This window comes from Convolutriloba macropyga, chromosome 2 (assembly GCF_964194025.1).
Source record: "Convolutriloba macropyga chromosome 2, txConMacr16.3, whole genome shotgun sequence".
NCBI classification, from domain to species: Eukaryota; Metazoa; Xenacoelomorpha; order Acoela; family Convolutidae; genus Convolutriloba; species Convolutriloba macropyga.
Window position 1 is genome coordinate 26,995,299 of NC_134469.1, and position 23,239 is coordinate 27,018,537.

Sequence of the window (23,239 nt, forward strand, 5' to 3'; positions counted from 1 at the left end):
GTAAGCTGATCGGTCTGTATTGCTCTATTATTGCTCTGTTTTCATCTTTAAAAATTGGGATAATTTTACTTGTTTTCCAGTATGCTGGAAAACACCCTTTATTTAAAGCGGCTTGGAAAACTATCTGCAATGATTTTGAGAGGGTTGGCAGGTTTTTCAGGATTGTGTTTCCAACATTATCAGGTCCAAAAGCTTTATTTGTCTGAAGCTTGGTTAGCATCTCCTTGATTTTTCTTTCGTCAATGTTTACTTTGTTAAATTTTCGTTTTTCGTAAGAGTTCTTCATTTTAGCTGTCCTGAGACGATTGTACTCACACTTCTGAATTTCCAAGCGACTTGGGTTTCTCCCTGGGCTTACGTGCAGCAGTAGCTTCCAATATGTCAGCATTAGCTTTGGACCTGAGCTTATTTTCGTCACGTTGGGGTATGCCAAGTACGAATACTTTCTTTGCACGCTCGGACAAAAAGATTGCAATTTCAATGATATCTTTCGCTACTTTGGAGGCGGGGTGGAGGATGGTTGAAAGCCGTCGTATAAGTCGATACCTCCGACGAAGAGGATGATGAGCTCAAACCTGTCCTTCGGGGGTAGGAAGTCGTAGACGTTCTTGATACCAGCTCAAGGAAGCGAGAGGATGTTGAGATTTCCGGCGTCAATTTGGCGGGCCTGGTAGTCAGCAATAAGCAGAGATTTGGTGGGTAGGTTTAAGATAAAATGCGTTTGTGCTGTTAATTTAAATGCGCCGCTGTAATTTTTCATAGTGGGGGTTCACTCTTCCGTCCATCAGGTGGATCAGACCATTTTTTTAAATGGATAATTATGCATCAGAAGATACAATTATGCAGCCGCGCATCTTGCGCGCAGAGGAGACGAGCGATCGTCGACGTATCTATTGAAACCATTGTGAAGAAGGGGGGATTGCTACTCTAGGAGCGCAGTGCTTCCCACCTACGGTGCTTTTCTTTGATTAAAGGGATCGGTTTGTGCCCCCCCCCCCCAGTACGTTATTCTCCCTCCGTTACAGAGCACGTGACATTACATATTAAATCATCATTTGAAAAATGGCACGTGCGTCTGAGGGTGCAAATAATATGCAGCCACTAAGCTGGGGAGCACAAACGGAAAAGATCCAATTAAAGATACATTAACGTTGTTTCATTTACAATCAGCGCTCGATTTATTTCCACAGGACAGCTTATCGATCTTATTTGCTTACTAAAAAATATTCCGCACAAAATCATGAATTACTTTTACGAATATGACATCCACTTGGACGTACATCTGCTTATGCGATTGCCATCGCAACTCACCGAGTTAACTGAATGTTTTGCCATAATATTAATAATAATAGTCCGTTTAGAGACCCGAGTTAAATTTAAGCGACGAGACTCTGCTTGATGTCATAGAGGGATCTTTTAATCCTAAGGCGCTGAGAACTCCTGGCGTTTATCGAGAGCGGCACGTTCGAAAGTTAATTACAAGTCAACTTCTGGCCCTATTTATAAACTTCATGCATTCTAAATTTTGGCGCTCTAATTTTGGCATGTTAAAGAATTTGCTCTCAGATTTCTTGATAAGCTTGTGAAATTGCGCTAGAAAGGTGTTCAAGTTCTGAATTTCAGTTTGAAAAATGATTTCTAGTGTTTAATAAATGGCTCCGCTGAATGCAATTGAAGCTGCTTACTTCGAAGAGCTCATTACAAAAAATGCGGCACAGTTAAAGGAAGACCGGTTGAAAGAGTTCCAGAAGAACTTGGCTGCAAGGTGAGTGGGTTGCGGATAATTGCCGAAATAAGGAAATGATAATGGCCTGGAAACAGAGAGAATTGATCAATAAATCAATCATTTAACTTTTTCAGGAGGGAAAGCGACGCTGTAATTTGCTTTATAGCCTTTAGACAGTTTTGAGAATATGAAGAACGGAAATTTCAACCAGCAGTTTACTCCCCATCCCCCCGGTCAACTTGTTTTATTTAATCGTCCAGATATGATAACCAACTGTTGTACATCGAATGGAAGCAAATGAACGCTCTCTACGCATCAAATACAAAGAACTTTATCTATCATTTACTTAAACAGTCATCAAGCATCTACTTGAACAATTAAGATTTCAACGAAAAGAATGTTAAGAACGAAATCCAATACACCTCTATAAAAAATGATTTTGACTCACATTAAATAAAGCTGGCGAATATTTACTTTGTTAAATTTTCGTTTTTCGTAAGAGTTCTTCATTTTAATTGTATTACTTTTGAGGAAAACACTGGAGAAGAAATCGTTAAAGTATTTGCACTTTTGGCTATCTTCATTTGTCTTGTTGTCCTTGTAAGACATTGTATCCCTGTCCTGAGACGTATGTACTCACACTTCTGAATTTCCATGCGACTTGGGTTTCTCCCTGGGCTTACGTGCAGCAGTAGCTTCCAATATGTCAGCAACAGCTTTGGACCTGAGCTTATTTTCGTCACGTTGGGGTATGCCAAGTACGAATACTTTCTTTGCACGCTCGGACACAAAGTTTGCAATTTCAATGATATCGTTCGAGGATGGTTGAAAGCCGTCGTATAAGTCGTTACCTCCGACGAAGAGGATGATGAGCTCAAACCTGTCCTTCGGGGGTAGGAAGTCGTAGACGTTCTTGATACCAGCTCAAGGAAGCGAGAGGATGTTGAGATTTCCGGCGTCAATTTGGCCGGCCTGGTAGTCAGCAATAAGCAGAGATTTGGTGGGTAGGTTTAAGATAAAATGCGTTTGTGCTGTTAATTTAAATGCGCCGCTGTAATTTTTCATAGTGGGGGTTCACTCTTCCGTCCATCAGGTGGATCAGACCATTTTTTAAATGGATAATTATGCATCAGAAGATACAATTATGCAGCCGCGCATCTTGCACGCAGAGGAGACGAGAGATCGTCGACGTATCTATTGAAACCATTGTGAAGAAGGGGGGATTGCTACTCTAGGAGCGCAGTGCTTCCCACCTACGGTGCTTTTCTTTGATTAAAGGGATCGGTTTGTGCCCCCCCCCAGTACGTTATTCTCCCTCCGTTACATAGCACGTGACATTACATATTAAATCATCATTTAAAAAATGGCACGTGCGTCTGAGGGTGCAAATAATATGCAGCCACTAAGCTGGGGAGCACAAACGGAAAAGATCCAATTAAAGATACATTAACGTTGTTTCATTTACAATCAGCGCTCGATTTATTTCCACAGGACAGCTTATCGATCTTATTTGCTTACTAAAAAATATTCCGCACAAAATCATGAATTACTTTTACGAATATGACATCCACTTGGACGTACATCTGCTTATGCGATTGCCATCGCAACTCACCGAGTTAACTGAATGTTTTGCCATAATATTAATAATAATGGTCCGTTTAGAGACCCGAGTTAAATTTAAGCGACGAGACTCTGCTTGATGTCATAGAGGGATCTTTTAATCCTAAGGCGCTGAGAACTCCTGGCGTTTATCGAGAGCCGCACGTTCGAAAGTTAATTACAAGTCAACTTCTGGCCCTATTTATAAACTTCATGCATTCTAAATTTTGGCGCTCTAATTTTGGCATGTTAAAGAATTTGCTCTCAGATTTCTTGATAAGCTTGTGAAATTGCGCTAGAAAGGTGTTCAAGTTCTGATTTTCAGTTTGAAAAATGATTTCTAGTGTTTAATAAATGGCTCCGCTGAATGCAATTGAAGCTGCTTACTTCGAAGAGCTCATTACAAAAAATGCGGCACAGTTAAAGGAAGACCGGTTGAAAGAGTTCCAGAAGAACTTGGTTGCAAGGTGAGTGGGTTGCGGATAATTGCCGAAATAAGGAAATGATAATGGCCTGGAAACAGAGAGAATTGATCAATAAATCAATCATTTAACTTTTTCAGGAGGGAAAGCGACGCTGTAATTTGCTTTATAGCCTTTAGACAGTTTTGAGAATATGAAGAACGGAAATTTCAACCAGCAGTTTACTCCCCATCCCCCCGGTCAACTTGTTTTATTTAATCGTCCAGATATGATAACCAACTGTTGTACATCGAATGGAAGCAAATGAACGCTCTCTACGCATCAAATACAAAGAACTTTATCTATCATTTACTTAAACAGTCATCAAGCATCTACTTGAACAATTAAGATTTCAACGAAAAGAATGTTAAGAACGAAATCCAATACACCTCTATAAAAAATGATTTTGACTCACATTAAATAAAGCTGGCGAATATTTACTTTGTTAAATTTTCGTTTTTCGTAAGAGTTCTTCATTTTAATTGTATTACTTTTGAGGAAAACACTGGAGAAGAAATCGTTAAAGTATTTGCACTTTTGGCTATCTTCATTTGTCTTGTTGTCCTTGTAAGACATTGTATCCCTGTCCTGAGACGTATGTACTCACACTTCTGAATTTCCATGCGACTTGGGTTTCTCCCTGGGCTTACGTGCAGCAGTAGCTTCCAATATGTCAGCAACAGCTTTGGACCTGAGCTTATTTTCGTCACGTTGGGGTATGCCAAGTACGAATACTTTCTTTGCACGCTCGGACACAAAGTTTGCAATTTCAATGATATCGTTCGAGGATGGTTGAAAGCCGTCGTATAAGTCGTTACCTCCGACGAAGAGGATGATGAGCTCAAACCTGTCCTTCGGGGGTAGGAAGTCGTAGACGTTCTTGATACCAGCTCAAGGAAGCGGGAGGATGTTGAGATTTCCGGCGTCATTTTGGCGGGCCTGGTCAGCAATAAGCAGAGATTTGGTGGGTAAGTTTAAGATAAAATGGTGGGTTTTCGAGGGTTTGGTTATCAGCTTCATTCCCAAGTACGTAAACTTTTTGACGCATTCGATTGCAGCATTGCTGTAAAATCATTTTTGCATTTGGCTAGAGGCCCTTTCTAAATTTTATGCAGGTGGTTTTTCATCATGGACTTTAAGAGTCTCTTACTACATCAATCATAGAGCCTGTTTATTGCAATTTGTGAATTGTAAAGGACTCGAACGGATTGCCATGGCGTCATAGACGTGGCAGCCGACACTTCTAATGAGCGTGCACGTCCGAAGTTTCCTTTGACAGCCTAATTTTGAGTAAATTGTACTTTTGTGCCGGCCAGGATAAACGTAATCATGGTCCCTATTTTTGTGGTGCTTAGTACATGTACAGCTTCTGTAGGAGCCCCGCTCTATTCAGACTCAAAGGTTTTTTGGAATTCAATGAACACGCAAAATTATCGGAAGATTGTTTCATGCTCATGATCAATTTTAGTTTTCAGATGCTGAATTACCTGTAATGTGCCCATTCGAATCCGTATTGCGAGTCTGGTTGAATATTGGTGGTTGCTTCCCATTTTGATGAGTGGGCTTGTAGGAGTTCTATATAAAAGAGCTTAGAAAAACATGGGATAAGTGCTATGCCTCAGTAATTGTCAATTTGATCCCGATAGCCGTTGCCTTTGTACAGCGATAGTGGGAGAATAATTTTCCAGTTAAACGGGGTCGGGAACTATTCAATGCTGTTTTGACGCAGGCAGAAGCGGTCCAGCATTTTGATCCGCCGATTGATTAATTACGTCATCTGTTATACCGTCCTCGCCTAATTGGCCAGTTTAGTGAACCGAAAGTTAACTTAAAATTAAAAGGTCTGAACAGAAAACTCAAAGATTGAATTGCTATACGACATTTTAATATTATTTTCACATGATAATCGATTAGGGCATTGAAACCGGTGAACAGGTATTTATGATTTAAACTGCGATAGTTTTATACAAGTGTAAAAGCTGATTGTATTTTTAGAGTTGCTGCCAAGAAGTCTAAAGAAGTAGATGAAGCTAATCAGAGGAGGGCAAGAGAAGCTACCTCTGTTGCAGAAATCAAACTGAAATGTCGCAATATCTTTGCTCCAAAGACACATAATGCAGAGAAGCGAACCGATTCCTTCGACCAATTTCCTGTAGCTCAAGGATATCCAGAAATTCGAAGTACAATTTCAGTTAAAAGTGCCAAGTCAAAATTAATAACGGGTTGTGAAAGCAGAACTGCTATTGACAGCGGTATGGATTCTGCATCCGTTACTGTGGTTGATTGTGATTATTTAGAGACATCTGAGTTAAATCCTGATCTGTCCACCCCACGATACACTTCCAAGTGAGTATAATTTTCGGATAAGCAGTGTCAATTGACTTGCAGTTTTTTTGCACCTATCAGCCACCTGAGCATTTTAAAGATGACATGTAATATGAGAGGCGGGTTTATGTAATCCATGATGTTTGTTATAGGAAAGTGCGCAGTTTTAGTCTTCAATTTGGGTTTATTTTTACAGGCCAACATGCTTAGCAAAACCTGACATGGCTAAAAGGGGGACTAAAGACTTCGCGATAAGTCGAAATCTAACAAGGAAAGCAATTATGACAATTGAGCGTGAAAAGGCACATGAAAGGGGTCAGATGATGCAGAGACGAAAACTAAAACAATCTCAAAATATCAAGAAATCAGGTTTAGGTGAGTTAATTGTACTTTTGACCGACGTCAATTTGTCGTTAAGTTAATCGGTCAACACTACCGTTTAAAAATTAAATTTTGATAAGTATTCAGTAGTAATATGCGAGCAAAGCTGGGGGGGGGTAAAAGGAAGTACCTATGTATTAACATTAGGTATAGCCTCCTACCCTCCAATTTCCAAAGATGTACCTCCTCACAGCATGATACCCAAGCTGTTCACACGAAGGGGATTAGCAAGATAATCCTTCAATAATAATTTAGGATGACTCATTTACAGTTACGTACGACTTTTCAAAAATGTACCTCACAGCATGACAACCAAGCTGTTCACACAAAGGGGATTAGCAAGATAATCCTTGAATAATAATTTAGGATGACTCATTTAAAGTTACGTACGACTTTTCAAAAATGTACCTCACAGTATGATACCCAAGCTGTTCACACTAACGGGATTAGTAAGATAGTGTCTTAACAACAAACTAGTAAGGTCATTTACCCACCCATTCCCATGTTAACAAAAAACAGTACAATTTTTTAATTTTTGATTTTTACAGATTTTTTACAATTTTTAAATCAATTTTTTTGTTTAAAATAGTGTTTTACTGTGTCGTTTTAAACTGAAGTTCCAATTTTCCGATTTCAGAAAAAATTGTATTATTGTTTAGAAAATGTACATTTCTTATTTTTTCAGCCAATCAAATAATCTGTCAGATCTGATTTTGGAATGTTGATGCTGAAAAACATTATCGATTCATTTTGTCTTTTGTCTTGGTTGAAAATAAGTAGCCTAAAGAAAAATGCAAAATACTCCAATTCTTCCTTTACTTCCTTCGACATCTTTTCTCTCTACACTGCATTCAGATTTAGATTACGTTCCCATCACGGAAGCATCAATATTTAAAACGGTAGTAACCGATAACAATTTGGAATTATCTTTTGAGGTGGATTGCACTAGAGTAACAATTAAAACTCAGACAACTAGCTTGACACTTCCGAAGGATTTGTGGAGAACTTTAGAGGCAGCTAGACATCATTACCTCCACCTAGCCGAAGAAAAAGTCAACAATTCATTGCTTTCTCTCCAAACTTATTTTCAAACCATTGAAAGAATTCGAAAAGAACAAGGGTTTCACCCGTTGAAAGACAGCAAAGGAATTATGTTCCCGTACTCTCGTGACATAAATCACTACGGTGTTTGGTGGTTAGAAGACATGTTCTCCAAGCATGCTGACTCATTTTCTAATAAACCAGAAGCCTTCAATCTGCCCGATTTCAAAGACCTTATTCTTCCTCCGATCCAGGAAAATGACAATGATGAGAGTCAATCATCTCATCAAAATATTCCTTTCTCGAACTATAGGTGTTCTCCAATAGAATAGAGAGATAACTCGCTTGTGTTCGATGCTAAAATTTCCCTCACGTGACTAAATATAGAAAACTCATCTTTGACATCACGTGATGTTACTAAAAATAGAAGTGACATAACTATTACGTCATGACGCACGCTCTATTTTCATTGGTTACGAATTATTTTATAAGATCTCATTGGATACGAAGTTTATTTTTCGCTACTGTTCTCGTTCTTTCTTAAATTTCATTGGCTCAAGATATCAAGCACTTTCTTGAAGACAATTTATTCATTTGTTTCTTTGCGATTTCAATATTCAGTTACCCTTGTAGACCCAAATTTTCTGCTTTAAAAACTTTACATACTTCAATTCTCATTTCACAGATGGATCAAAGCTCTGTCTCTCCTAACTCCAAAAAACCATTCTCCTTTCTCATCCGCAAACGAGATTACAAAGGAAAACCAGTTGTTCCCTCACCACAATTGGAATACCACAATGAGAGCATGTTTTCTCTATTTAAAGACAACAACGATAAAAAAGACAACACCGACTCAAAACCAAATGAGGAACACGATGGAAGAAACAACTGTTGGTCCTTTCAGGAATACGGTAACCGGAAGTTTCAAATCAGCATCCCAGAGGAAACAACACAAACTCTAACTGGACTCACTTGAAAGTATTTCGCGAAAATGTGGAAAGTGAATATGTTCTGCATCAATTTCTGATGCTATCGGCCAGTGAATTGAAGCTTGTTATTGAAAAGATACCTGAGATGATAAAAGAAGCACTACTGTTCGAACCTACTGTAGGTACTGCGAAGCTGGTGATTGACGAAACTGTGTTCCAACCAACTGATGTTGAGGAAAAAGCAAAATTTGATGTGTTCTGGGAGGTGAGTGAGACTGCTCGACGGAAGGTGTGTGTGACAAGAATATTTTTCCAAGATGATCCGAATCGATGTTATTTCACAATCAAGCTGTTCACACGAGGGACTGAAAAGGACAGTTTTAGAAGGAAATGCTTTCTTTCGGTCAGAATTGGCGAGATGGAGAAACTACACAGAATGAGTGATGGAATTATTTCAGTGCTGAACAAAGTCAAAAACCAAAAAAGATCGCAAAGTGCATAAAAGTAATTGAAAATTTTTATATTGTATGTTGTGATGTTTGTATTTAATCACTTTTTAAAATTTAATGTTCCAGTACAGTTGCTTGATATGAACATTGAGGAAATTGTAGCGTTAGAGAAAGAAATCAGTAAACTTTTTGTTGGAAATACAAAACGCAAAAAATTTTTTTTGGCTGTCTGTCGAAGCTTGAACAAAAATGTAGATCTGGATAAAATCAACAGAGAAGCTCCGTTTGGGGGACTAATAGGAGTTGGCGACTCAAAGTTAGAAAAACTTCTCAATTGGTCAAAAATTTTTCGATTACATGCTACATTTCATGATGCCGCAGGACACCTGAAAACAAATCTAAATATTGGCCCTGGATATTGTTACGTTGTTCCATTTTTTAATTCTATATTGAATTTTTGTTTCTTGGGACATATAACAGGTCTTGCATATTGTTGTTTTTTGAAAATGTCATCAAGATTCCAATTAATCAAAGTGTGAATCATTATTTCCTAAAGACGAACAAAAATCAGTTGCTCTCTAATGACAGATCATCTCAATCACGCATCTGACTTTATTTTTGATAATAACAATCAGGAAAGACCTCCTTGGAAAATCTGTGGTCGCACTTGCTCTCGAACAGCTTTTTTGTCAATATTTCAGTGCTTAGTTGTATTAGTACTGCTTCTGTTTTCAATTATTAATCTTATTTTTGCTAGAACTTGTGACGAACGAACAGTTTGGATTGCTATTCTTTCAAGTGCCGTTGGTTATATACTTCCTAATCCCCGAACATAAAATGAACAAAATCATTTCAACAAACGAACGAATTTTGATGTATCTTGTTGGTCCTTCCGGATCTGGAAAAACTGTTTTTATCAGTGATATGCTACGAATGAAAACTTTTCAGCCATCATTTGATCGAATTTTATACTTTTATAAGCACTTTCAGCCAATTTACGACACAATGATGCAATCAATTGCAGACATAGAATTCATTCAGGGAGTTGACTTTGATTTAATCGATAACTTACCCGCTGACGGCAGTAAATATTTACTTATATTCGATGATTCATTGGACATTCTTTCCAAGTCGGAAAAGTTCAACGGAATTGCGACAGCCGGTAGACATCGAAACCTAAATTGTGTATATATCAAGCATAATCTCTTCCACAAAAACAAAACTGGAGGTGATGCCGAGCTGCAGACTACTCACATTGTTTTGTTCAAATCACCGAGAGATGTGCAGCAGATTGATATCTTGGGGAGACAGCTAGGTCTCGGAAGACAACTAAAACAGTGGTATGATGATGCAACACAAGAACCATATGGTCATCTTATGATTGATTTGAGACCATCTACACCTGATTTGTTGAGATACTGTTCAAATGTAACATCATTTCCCTCAGAATTCTTCGTACCGAACAGTCGTGCTCGTATTACTGATATTAATGATAAACGCACAGAACTATTATACTCTGAAGCTCTTTCGGAACCTCAGCAAGAAATTTCAACCAGCTTTCCTTCTAAATTGTGCTAAAGAGTTCATCAGATTTCTCTGTGAGTGTATTGTAAACTTGATTGAAGGAAACCTCACAGGAGTAAGAAAAAATCAGTTTGTTCGCTTCCAAAAACAACTTAGAAAGCTCACGTCAAAATCAACAACCCTCAATTCCAGAAGACTTATATTGGGCTCGAAAGCTGGAATAACAATATTAGGTTACATATATCAACCTTGTATGAACAAATTTTCAACTTTCTTCAATGAGTGAGGTCAAAAAGTTTGTTCTTGTTCCAAAAGAACTGTGGGAGTCCAGAAAAGGGAAATTACCGGAACCCTCCTGCGAGATCTATAAAAAGGAAGAAACTGTTTTTCCAGTTATCAAAAAAGCGAAAGAAGAAATTAGTTCCGAAAAAACCGATCGTCCACCTAAAGAACTTAAGACAGATCTGGAATTTCACTATAAGAACAGTCCCGAGACATTGAAAACTTTGAAGGAAATTTACGAAAACAAACGGTTGAAAGTTTCACTTTCCAATACAATTATTGTTGACAACGTTGACACTGGAGTTGATATAAAAACATTCCTTCATTCAATCAAATTGAAAAACGCTCCAGTTGATCCAAACTATTTCCTAATTCTTAAAGTTCTAAATCTGAGACCATATCTGGTTAAAAACAACATTTTGAGGACACAGTATGGTTCAGACTGGTTCAATTACAGTTTCAGATAGAATCAAATTGCAGAAGTTGTATAAAGGGAAGGGACCAACAGCTTTCGGTTCTATCAACAACCTAACAAAATCAAGTGGAATAAGTCGCGAGAAAGTTACAGATTTTTTACAATCAAAATACTCTTATACGAAGTACAAAGGGATCAGAAGAAAATTTCCCCGGCTAAATGCGCATGCTCGCTATATTGATGAGATTTGGTGCTTGGATCTTGCACAAATGGATAAACTATCACAATGGAACCGAGGTATCAACTTTTTACTCGTTACTGTCGATGTTTTTTCTCGATTCTTGCGAGTAGAAGCATTACGAAGCAAAAGAGCAGAGGGTGTGAAAGCAGCTTTTATCAAAATGTGTTCGAAAAAGAACGAACTCAATTTCCCGAAAAAATTATGGCTAGATCAAGGAAAAGAGTTTTTCGGAGATATGTCCAATTTCTGCGAGGATGTGGGAGTCAAATATTATCACACTTATAGTGAAACAAAAGTAGCTTTTGGCGAGAGAGCTATACGAACCCTGAAAAACTTAATTTACCGCTACCTGGAGGAAAAGGACACATTATCTTACATCAAAGACCTGCAAATGTTTGTTGACATCATCAACTCTAGAATAAACCGAAGTATCGGTTTGGCACCCAAAAATGTAGTAAATGCTGACTTTTTGACTGTCATGTACAAGCGGATGAAACTACGAAAAAACAAGAAGCCTAATTTTAAAGTAGGTGATAAAGTTCGGTTGGTATTAGCAGGGCACAATTTTCAAAAAGGATATAAGCCTCACTATACACATGAAATTTTCCTAATTCGAAAAATAAACACTTTGGCTCCTTTCCCGACTTACTTTGTTGTTGATCAGAAAGGAGAAAACATTGATGGAATCTTTTACGAGCAAGAATTGTCAAAAGTTAAATAATCATTTTTCAATTAGTCGCGCTAGAAAATGGACGGTTACAATCTGCCTTATTTTAAAGGAGTTCCTCGTCAGAGAGGGCGTGGCTTTGGAGCCTTGGCTAGAACAGTAGCTAGAACAACTCTTCCAATTCTCAAGAAATACGTTTTACCTGCTGCAAAAAAAATTGGACGAGATGTAATCGAGTCAGCCATTCCCGAAATTGGAGGTGTTTTATCAGGACAGACTTCAATTAAAAGAGCAGTAAAGAAGACTGCGAAATCAACAATACGAAAACAAGTTGGTGGTGGTATGAAAAAGAGGAAAAACACGAGACAAAGTATCGTTCGGCAAAAAATTCGGAAAGACTTTCTGAAGAACCTTGACTAATCATTTTCCCAAACAATCGTCACAGAGTACAGTCAAACATCATGAATTCGTTTTATCTTGAATTAGTATCCAACGCTTCCTCTCAAGTTTATCCTCAAAATACAATGGCTTCATTCACTAATTTTCTTCCCGACAAAATTGAACTGGATGGATCTTGGGAAGTAGCTTTAGTCGAAGTATCATATCCCGGTATATGTTATAACGTTGAAGGAGGATTGATGACCTTTCACTATGATGAGAAATTTAAGCATGTCTTTGCCATTCCACCAGCAGTTTTTAACTCTATGGATGAATTTGTAAAGAGTCTTACAGATATTCCCAAAAAAGCACGACATCCCAAAAACTTAGATCCTCAATTTTCCATCAACATCGACAAAAAAAGTCGAAGACTAACTTTTTGCAATAGAGAATCTCAAAATGTATCATTCAGCAAAAGTTTGGCTGCTAACTTGGGCGTTGAAGCTGACAAACCTGTTATGCCTTATTCGAAAAGATCATACAACACCAAGTCCTGGGCAACGGCAGATCTCCCTTTTGATATTACTGGAACACATACAGTTTTACTCTACTTGGATATAGTTGAACCCAATTCAGTCGGTGATGTGAAATGTCCTCTTCTACGCTCCTTTCCATTCAAACACCGAGAGTTCCATAATGATGAGATTAAGAGATCGCAAGTTCTGAGTTATCGCAGTTTCGAACACTTGAGATTCCATAAAGTAATCAAATCGAACTTCCACAGTATCCATGTAGAATTAAGAAACGCTGCTGGACACCTTGTTCCATTCTTCCCTATTGGTCAAGTTCAACTTACTTTATTATTCCAGAAAAAATCTTGATCATTTCCTCAATTATCATTATAAAAAACGGTCGGCTAAAATGAATTCCTTATCTCACTCTATGCTCGACTTTTTTGGGAAAGTTCCAATTTTAGACCCAATTCTTTGGTCCAATGAACAACAAATATTTCCAACAAATTCCTTAAACGAGTCAACAATCGAATTTCAATTGGAAACTGATCGTAATATTTTCACTGACTTGCGATCTACTCGATTATTCATCAGAGGAAGGGTTATTAAAGGCGATCGAACACGTTTGGATAATGCCGAAGAAACATTATTGGTAAACAATGCTCTTCATTCACTTTTTTCTAATTGCGAAGTCTATCTAAACAATGAACAAGTTCACAGTGCCAATTCTCTTTATGCTCATCAAGCTTTTGTTTCTGCTGAGTTTTCAGGTACAAAAGGAACGAAGGAAAGCTTGTCTCAATGTCAAGGATATCGATACGAGATTGAGCCAAACGATTTTGCTAAAAGACCATTTACAGATGTTGTTTTTCAAAAAGATAAAGATGAGTTTACTTTTTACGGTCCGTTGGCAATAGGCCTATTTGCTTGTGAAACTTTACTTCTCCCAAATGTCAACCTCAGACTGAAATTGATCCGGTCTTCTCCAGCGTTCTATATGATCGATACTGGTGGACTGAACTCTGAGGCCTTAATTTTGGAAGCTTGCCTTTTTACTAGACAGGTAGCAATCTCAGATAACTGGATGAGGAGTTTCAAAAGCAGACTGCTTCGAGAACCTGCCATATTTTATTATAATGAAGAACTTCCAAAGACGTTTATTATTCCCGCAGGACAGAACCAGTTTATACAAGAAAATATATTTTCAAACAAACCAATTCGAATGATTGATATTGCTATGAATCTAAATAATGAGTTCAGTGGAACATACAACACGAATCCGTTCCATTTTCGTAAATTTGGTCTTCGGCAAGTTAAAATTGTGCGTGGGAATCAAACTATAGTCAACTTGAAAACAGAAAATCACGTGAGAGCTTATGCTGAAACAATGAAAGCACTCAAGTTTGATGATGACGGTCCTAACATTCAATACAAGGATTTTGAAAACCATTTTCATTTATTTTTCGATCTTACTTCAACACAGGAGGCCAATGTCGAAATGCATTTTCCTGATGTAGTTGGAGCAGGAATTCGTTTAGAGCTCTACTTTGCTAACAATTTGACCAATACTGTAGAATTATTCGTTAGTGGTGAACGTATAAGTTCAATTGCAATTGATAAGGAGGGATCAGTCACCAAAAATGGATAATCAACAACTCTTACATGTTGTCAACAGGTTCCCACACCTAAAGTTCAAATACCTCGGTTCCTTCCCTGCAGATCTTCGACCAAGATATTTACCTACAAACACGTTTTGTATAATCAACACAGATCCATCTACTCAACCGGGCTCCCACTGGATTTTGCTTGCGAATAAGAATGGAAAGTTGTTCTACGGAGATTCTATGGGAGAAATGTTGCAAAATTATGGTATCAAGACAAAATTAAACTTTGGTTCATTAGTACAGGAGAAACTCCAAGATTCAGAATTGTGTGGTTTATATGCTATTTATTTTGCACATGTGCTATTCTCTAAAGTTTCGTCTAAATATTTAAATGATTTTCATATATTGAAGTTCTTTGCTGATGTTTTGTAAGTTTTGAAAACCAAAATCTTTAAATGTTTAAAAAATAATTCCTAAAATGATGCAAATGGTTTTCAAAACTTTCTATTGAGGTTTTGTAATTTTGTATTTAATTATTTGTATGTGTATTTGTATCTAATTCATTTATTTCAAAAAAAATGGCTTTTGTTAAAAAGAGATATTGGTAGGTAAACTGTGAATTAAAAACAGAGGCGATATAAATATAAGACTAAAGAAAACGAGTTATAAATCTAAAGGAGTAGTGTGAATACCATCTTCACAGACTTTACGCTTGGGATAAAAATATGACAGTCCCACTTTCTTTAGTTCATAGGTACAAACTTTCTTGTTGTCAACAACTCTGAAGCCACGATTTGTTGAATAAACTCGCTCCTCATTGAACAGAACTTTTCTGTACTTGTTTAGGGGCTCCTCAATGTTGCTCTTGTTAAGTCCTTTACTTGATAGTTTAACTGTGTCTGTTTCCTCATCGTAACAGCAATACGTCTTTGAACAAAGAGCAATCATTTCAGAGCATCTAAATTCTTCCTTATAAAGTCCAGGAGTTCTCTTGTCGTAGGCAGCATGTTTTTTGCAACATTCTCGTGGGAAGAAATTGCTGCTGGAGTTTGCTGCAAAGTTATCATTGCAGTCGCTCTGTCTCATCCAGTACCACACTGATCGCATTTCCGGTCGAATGATTTCATCAATTTTTTCCTCACTAAGGGCCATGTAGAGACTGTCGGTATCCATTTCAATGAGTTCGTACTTGTTCTTATCACAGAAAGGGGAGAAGAAGTTGTATTTAAGTTGTAACATGGTGAGTTTGGCGTACTGGAGGATGAAGAATCCTACTATTATTGGTTCCTTATGCTCGATGCGTGTCTTGCTCATTTCTACCTCATATATCTGCTCTGGTAGCTCATTCATAGTCTTGAAAAATCTATTGTTAATAAATTTGTCCACCTGTGAGCCTTTCACGTACTTGGTGTTCGTATGTCGACTACGGTCCATGATCTGATATCCATACGAACTGTTTCCAATCAGCTTCATTGTCTCCGCAACGACTGTTGACTCCTTATTCTGGTCTCCTTCGCGGCGGGCATCGACAACATTCTGAACAAATGTCTCAAAGCAGCGCCGGGGAGTGTATTGGAGAAACCAAAAGACGTCTTTTAGGATCACACCTTTTTCTAGATAAAATAACAAAAGTGGTGTAATAACTGGTCCTCGTTCAAGCTTGAAACTGGAAATGAGCATTTTTCTGGGTCTGGGTAGTAATTTGTTGCGTTCTGCAAACTCTTTCATATGGTCCCCAATGTCGTCTCGTCCAACTTCACAATTCTTGAAAATTGGAGGAAAGTCTTCAAAGTACGGATACATTTCCTCTGGAACCTCTAGACTACAATCGACGACACCAAACAGTTCTCCACGTTTAATTTTCTCAATGAGCGAGTTTTTGTTCATCGATGGTTGGAAGGGATAATTTGACTTGAGAAAGTCTTTAACCCCATTTGTGTTGTATGTCCGCCATTTCTTCCATTGACACTCCCAGATCTCTTCAACATTCAACCCCAATCCCTTCAGGTACTCTCTTCTATCATTGTCACGTTCTCTTCGCTTCAATCCGCTTTCTATGTCCTCGAAGAGAAGCGGTTTTTCCTCTTGACACGGACAAAAATGAAAGAAGCAACCCATCGCTTCAAAAACCGTGTTGCAATGGTTACAAAACCCATCAACTAAATAAGGACCGAGCTTCTTTTGTTTCTTGTGTGTGAACTGGGTTTGTATTTTACAATTGGGGTGAACCTGTTGGAAGTAGTCCATGACCTGCTGTTCAAAGTAGCTTCTCCAGTTCCTGTTTGGATGAAATTTTTCAGTCTCTTCATTGTACTCCCACTTTGTATAGGGTCCTGTTGGCATCTCTTTTGTCATGGAAAAAGGGTACAACTGACTGGCATCTATTCCGACGATGGACTTGCAAACGTTTTCTGACTCTCGAATTTTTGTTTCACCAACTTTCGCATACCTTGTAAAGATAATTGAGGGTCCCCCTGTTAGCCACTTTCGAATGTAATTATCATATTCTTTATCCTTCCCACAAAAGGGAAAAAAGCTGCATCTGTTGACGAATGAAGGAACCGGTTTGCCAAGTTGGGAAGAGTGTAGCCCAACTTGAACATGTCTACTTGTCTTGAGTGGTAAAAACTGATCATTTTCTTCATAGCCTCAAGTGTAGGTTCGACATCTTTGTTATTGTACCACATGAGGAAGTCACGAAACGTCTGCATACCTTTTCTTTCCCATATATTTTGGAGCTCCAAGTAATTTTCTTCGGCATTTTGTGGAACTTTCTTGAGTCTCAACTTCTTCAAAATTTCATCCTGCTCCATTCCACCGTTTTTCAATTCCACAAACTTATCGTAATCGACTGAAAGAACGTTGTGATTCTTCAACTTGCTCCAAAAGCTGTCAATTGGTGGCAGTTGGGATACATTCAACTTCTCAATACTGTCGAACCATTCATAGGGGAAGAAACCTTTCTCTTCACTCGCTCCATAGGCTTTTAGGAAATTATCCAAAGTTGTCGCTCCTCCCAGGAAGTTTAAAATGTCCAAAAACTGTAGACCAAGAAAATTCATGCCAATATATTTATTCCCCATTCGAATCACTTTAGGAATAACGTTTTTTTCTATTAAGAGGTGATGCAGAAGATACTCTTTTATTAGGTTTAAATCATACCGAGAGCTGTTGAATCCGAAAACAGGTATGGTACTGAAATAATTTTCAAAATCTTGTCTCAATTTTGATATCACCCTGAGCTCGCTTCTCAGTCTCCTAATTTCAAGATCTTCGTCTTCCTCCACCTCGGGTTCAGCTTCGTTCTCAAATGAGTCTTCCGCTCCGGTGGGTACCTGCTTGTCTTTCAATGGAACCAGTTGTCGAAGAGCCCAATATTTTTCTTCCAATACCAGTACGAAATCATTGAGTTTCTCCCTCATTAGAAGCGTGCTCTTTTCCGCTATATGTTTTAAGTTGGACACAAAATCACGAATTAGTTGATTGGGATCTTCGTTGCAAATGAATATGGGGTCATCAAGTAGGTTGGAAGCTATCGACACGCTGATGGGAACATGTTTTCCAATCCATGAAGTCAAATCTGTGTTTTTGAGTGTACTGTCGGGGACTGTTATTGACTCAAAATCGAATACGATAAGATGAGAAAACAATCTCAGCTCTTGCGGAACAATAATATTTACATCTTCCAAACGTTCAAAAATAGTTTCAGATAACTGATAGGCTCCTGTTGGATATTTGTGTTGCGTGTTTTCTGAGCAGTTTTGCATGTGCCGCAATAGGTTGAAGGATCTGTCGAAAAACTGATCGCATACGTAGCATCGGAATTTTTTGAGGAACTTGTTGATGTCTGCTGTCCAACAAATGTGATTTTCATATCTCAGTAATGAAGTTGTCTTTGAACGTTTCATCGAGGAGCGACGAGTAAGTTCAGCAAACATTTCCGATTCTTCGTCAAAAAATATTGAGTAAACTTGAATATTTCTGTCAACTAGAGCCTCAAGAACAGGAATATCGTCTTCATGTATTCCTGGAAAGGTTTCGTCATCTCTCCTTGTCGCTGAGAGGAAATTCTGCATCAATTTCAACGTATTTTGCTGTAGCTCATCGCTGCCATGTAATTCATAGGCCAGTGCACGGAACATACACAAATTGTCTTGGTAAGGTTTGTTTTCGCAGTCAGATACAAAACATTTAACTATTGGATTCTTGACTAAGGCTGATGGAATAGGTTGTTCTATGCATCCTAGCGGAACACCACTAAGGAGAAATACAAAGAAAGTGACATTTGTAACACAATAAAACTTCCACTTTGTGTCTGGACGTTGATTAATTAGATTTGGTAAAAATTCATCTTGTCTCAGCATTGATTTAACATAATTGAGATCTGAGTCATCAGAGAGAACCATGGGATTTAGGAATACGGGGTTGTTATCTGCTGCGTAGTAGTAGCGAAATTCGTCAGGATTTTGCACACTCTGCAGCACGAATCCAAACGAAATATTGATTTTAGCGGAACTGGGTAACTCGTTGTAAACACAATCCAATTTGTCGATCACCGTTTCATGGTTGATCTCCATTATCTTGAAGTTGTGAACTTTCTTTCTGGACAATTCAAGAACCGAGTCTCTCAGAAAGTGTTGAACCGTTCGAAGTTCACTATGAAGAGCGGGAGAGTCTCCATAGATAGATAAGTCAACTTCCTCGTAGGTGCTAGGAGTTGAATGTTGGTGACTGTTTCGTTTGTGATGTAGAAGTTGATAATAAGTGGAGAAGGATAAGGGACAGCCCCTACAAGAAAACTTTCTCTTGATAATCAGAGATGGAGCATGTTTAGAGGCAATGTGTTTCTGCAATTTATCTTGGTCAGGAAATGACTGTGAGCATTGTGAACATCTTTTTGCGTGAAGCTTCTGATGTCTGCTCATATTGGATTTCATAATAAGCTTATTGCATGACGAACACTGTTCCTTTGGGTTAGAATTTCTGGGCATTTTCGCTGAAAATAAAAAATAATGTTAGATTGGAAGTGAGAAAGGAGGAGTAAAAACAATTGTTAAAATGAAAGTTGCGATGGAATAAAAATTTGTCAGAAGTTGGAATGATTATTGTACTCCACTGCACTCAATTCTGTAAATCAGAAAAATGAAAATAAAACGGAAATGAAATGTCCTTTATCAAATATGACGTAATTATGACGACATAATGACGTAATTGTGATGACAAAAAGACGTAACTATGAATACATAATGACGTAATTGTGACGACATAATGACGTAATTGTGACGACATAATGACGTAATTGTGACGACAAAGTGACGTAAATATGATGTCATTATGAGGTAATTATGACAACACTATGACCTAATTGTGACGTGCTATGATGTTATTGTGATGTTATGATTAATATTGACTATAAAATAGTGACTAATTGTCTAATCACCTGAGAATTTTATGATTTTCAATGGTTTTTTTAATTCAATAATTGGGTATATATTCCTACCTCAAAAACATTTTTAATAAAAAGTAAACTTACCAGTTTCTTTTTTGGATTTAAAGGTGAAGTGAAGTGTTGTATTATCTACTATAAGGGGAGGTTTTGGCTGGCTAAAATGGTCCAGTTTAAATACAGGAACAACGGAAGATTTCTATTAAATGAATTTATTTGCTTACCCGCTTCAACACTGCAAGTGTTCAACTTGAAACTGGCAACAAGGAGAAAGAAACAAAGACTATCTGAAAAAAATATAAATTTAAATATAGTTGTGATCAACTGATTTTTAGAAGTTGTTTGAAATAATGAATGGGAGTAGTGGCTTGGCAATAGGAGTAGTGGCTTAATAAAAGCAAACTTACCAGTTTGTTTTTGGACTTGGAAGCGAAGTGAAGTGTTGCAATATCTACTATTTGGGGATATTTTGGCTGGTTAAAATGATCCAGTTTAAATACAGGAACAAAGGAAAATTTCTATTAGCTGAAATTGTTTGCTTACCCGCTTCAACACTGCAAGTGTTCAACTTGAAACTCTTCTTGCTGCAAGGAGAAAGAAACAAAGACTATCTGAAAAAATGATAAATTATACGAGAATTTTGACCAACTGATTTTTAGAAGTTGAATGAAATAATGAATAGTAGTGGCTAATATATGAGCAAGCCAAACTAATTTGTTATTGAGGGATTATCTTGCTAATCCCTTTCGTGTGAACAGCTTGGGTATCATGCTGTGCGGTACATTTTTGAAAATCACTTAAGTCGTACATATCTGTGAGTCATCATATCTAGTTTAATAATTAAACATTTTATAGCTAATCCCCTTCGTTCGAACAGCGTGGGTATTATGCTGTGAGGTACGTTTTTGGAAATTTACATTATTAAAGTGTAAAATGGTAGGGGGTCAATGACCTTACTGATTTGTTGTTAAGGCACTATCTTGCTAATCCCTTTAGTGTGAACAGCTTGGTTGTCATGCTGTGAGGTACACTTTTGAAAATTTACATTATTAAAGTGCAATATGGTAGGGGGTCAATGACCTTACTGATTTGTTGTTAAGACACTGTCTCGCTAATCCCTTTAGTCTGAACAGCTTGGGAGTCATGCTGTGAGGTACACTTTTGAAAATTGACATTAGTAAAGTGCAATATGGTAGGGGGTCAATGACCTTATTAATTTGTTGTAAGGTTCTATCTTGCTAATCCCCTTCATGTGAACAGCTTGGGTGTCATGCTGTGAGGTACACTTTTGAAAATTGACATTAGTAAAGTGCAATATGGTAGGGGGTCAATGACCTTATTAATTTGTTGTTAAGGCTCTATCTTGCTAATCCCCTTCGTGTGAACAGCTTGGGTATCATGCTGTGAGGTACACTTTTGAAAATCACGTAAACCGTACGTAAGTGTAAATGAGTCACCCTATCTAATTTAATATTAAAACATTACCTAACTAATCCCCTTTGAGAGAACAGCTTGGGTGTCATGCTGTGAGGTACACTTTTGAAAATTGACATTAGTAAAGTGCAATATGGTAGGGGGTCAATGACCTTATTAATTTGTTGTTAAGGCTCTATCTTGCTAATCCCCTTCGTGTGAACAGCTTGGGTATCATGCTGTGAGGTACACTTTTGAAAATCACGTAAACCGTACGTAAGTGTAAATGAGTCACCCTATCTAATTTAATATTAAAACATTACCTAACTAATCCCCTTTGAGAGAACAGCTTGGGTGTCATGCTGTGAGGTACGTCTTTGAAAATTTACATTATTAAAGTGCAATTTGGGAATGAGTAAATGACCTAATTTAATATTAAGGGATTAACTTGCTAATCCCCCTCGTGTGAACAGCTTGGGTATCATGCTGTGAGGTACTTCCTTGGAATTTGAGCGAAAATGGGCTATACCTAATCTTAATACATAGGTACTTCCTTTTACCCCCGCCTGTCTTGCTCACGATATACTACTATATTCGCCTGAACAGTTATGTCTAATCCTTTTTGGATCTAAAGTTAATTCTATCAGAATTAATTGTAATTTCATTTGATTGATAGAAAAATTTAAATTGTTATCCAAGGATTGTTATCGTAGAGGACAACTCACCATTCTTAGAAGATTTTTTTATAGGTGGAAATAAATTGTTGAAATAGTTGAAGGAGCAAAGAAATGTTGAAATAACTTGTTTTTTGGAGTACAAGACCAATATCTGAAGACCTGACGTAAAGCTACTTAATCAAGTTACTTAATGGTATTTGAGAATAATGCACAGGATAAGCATGAAATTTAACATTGTTGTCCTATTTACTCTGAACGTTCTGATTACTTCGTTCAGGCCTTGCTATCCAATAAGTGCTTGTTGCGTGTCGTCGATGTCAGGAGTTATTTTAGATTGATTTAAGCCATTAACTGAGTCTGTAATTGTGATATTTTATAGAGCATGAAAGTTTTAATCTGCAGCTGGAGCTCAGTTGTGAAGAAACACTTTCAAGTGAAGATGATCAACTGACGCAACACATACTAACTGCCAGAACTGCCAATACTTACGTTGTCAATTCAGTTGAAGATAGCAGAGATAGGGAAGCTGATCAAGTGACAATACGAGAAAGTAGTGAAGACAATTATGAACGCAGACAGCCTCAGTCTTACAATTCGAAAGATAAATTGAGGTTCAATAATGCTCTGAGAAGGTCAACTAAAGAAGAGGTGGCGGCAAAGAAGTTGACGATTCCTCCATTGTGTTTGTGCGGAGATTCCTTTTGGGATTTGGATCCATCTAACTGTGCAGTAAATTGCCCCTTCTACCGAAATAGAAAACTGTATGACCGAATAGTGAAAGCAGTCTTGAAATCGTACGATATACAAGCAAAGTGGTGATCAATCAAAGATGCCTCAACCGTGCCTTAAGTTATAGTCGCTTTAATTATGCTAATTAGAAAATTTAGATCCGAAAATTAAATTTGTGTGACGTAATTTTTTTTTGGCATGCGTATTGAAGTATCAGCTCAGAATAGAGATAGATTTACCCTCCACCACACGTCGTTTAAACATAAGTTTGCCTGACGTTAGTCGGTTGTGTCATTTTGAAGGCAAACATCGGGAAAATAGTTTTTTTTAGCAAAGTGTGACCATTTTCCAATTTTTTCAAATTAACAGCACTGTGGTACGTAGCTACCATTGAAAGGTCTGCATGATCTATTTCAATACTGTTTTATTCAATCGGTGTC

The 23,239-nt window shown here is 37.7% G+C and overlaps 1 protein-coding gene across 2 annotated transcripts; it reads left to right on the top strand.

The window, feature by feature from the left end:
* The first annotated feature begins 1,621 nt into the window (after positions 1 to 1,621).
* LOC142335221 (uncharacterized) lies at positions 1,622 to 22,985 on the top strand. Of its 2 annotated transcripts, none has more exons than XM_075383617.1 (4): positions 1,622 to 1,765; positions 5,782 to 6,132; positions 6,308 to 6,486; positions 22,450 to 22,985. In XM_075383617.1, the coding sequence occupies exons 1-4, from the start codon at positions 1,653 to 1,655 to the stop codon at positions 22,887 to 22,889; spliced, it is 1,083 nt and encodes a 360-aa protein (XP_075239732.1). In that variant the 5' UTR covers positions 1,622 to 1,652; the 3' UTR covers positions 22,890 to 22,985. The 2 variants fall into 2 exon arrangements, with proteins under 2 accessions (XP_075239732.1, XP_075239733.1); XM_075383618.1 differs by lacking the exon at positions 1,622 to 1,765 and adding an exon at positions 3,655 to 3,792.
* The last annotated feature ends 254 nt before the right edge of the window (positions 22,986 to 23,239 follow it).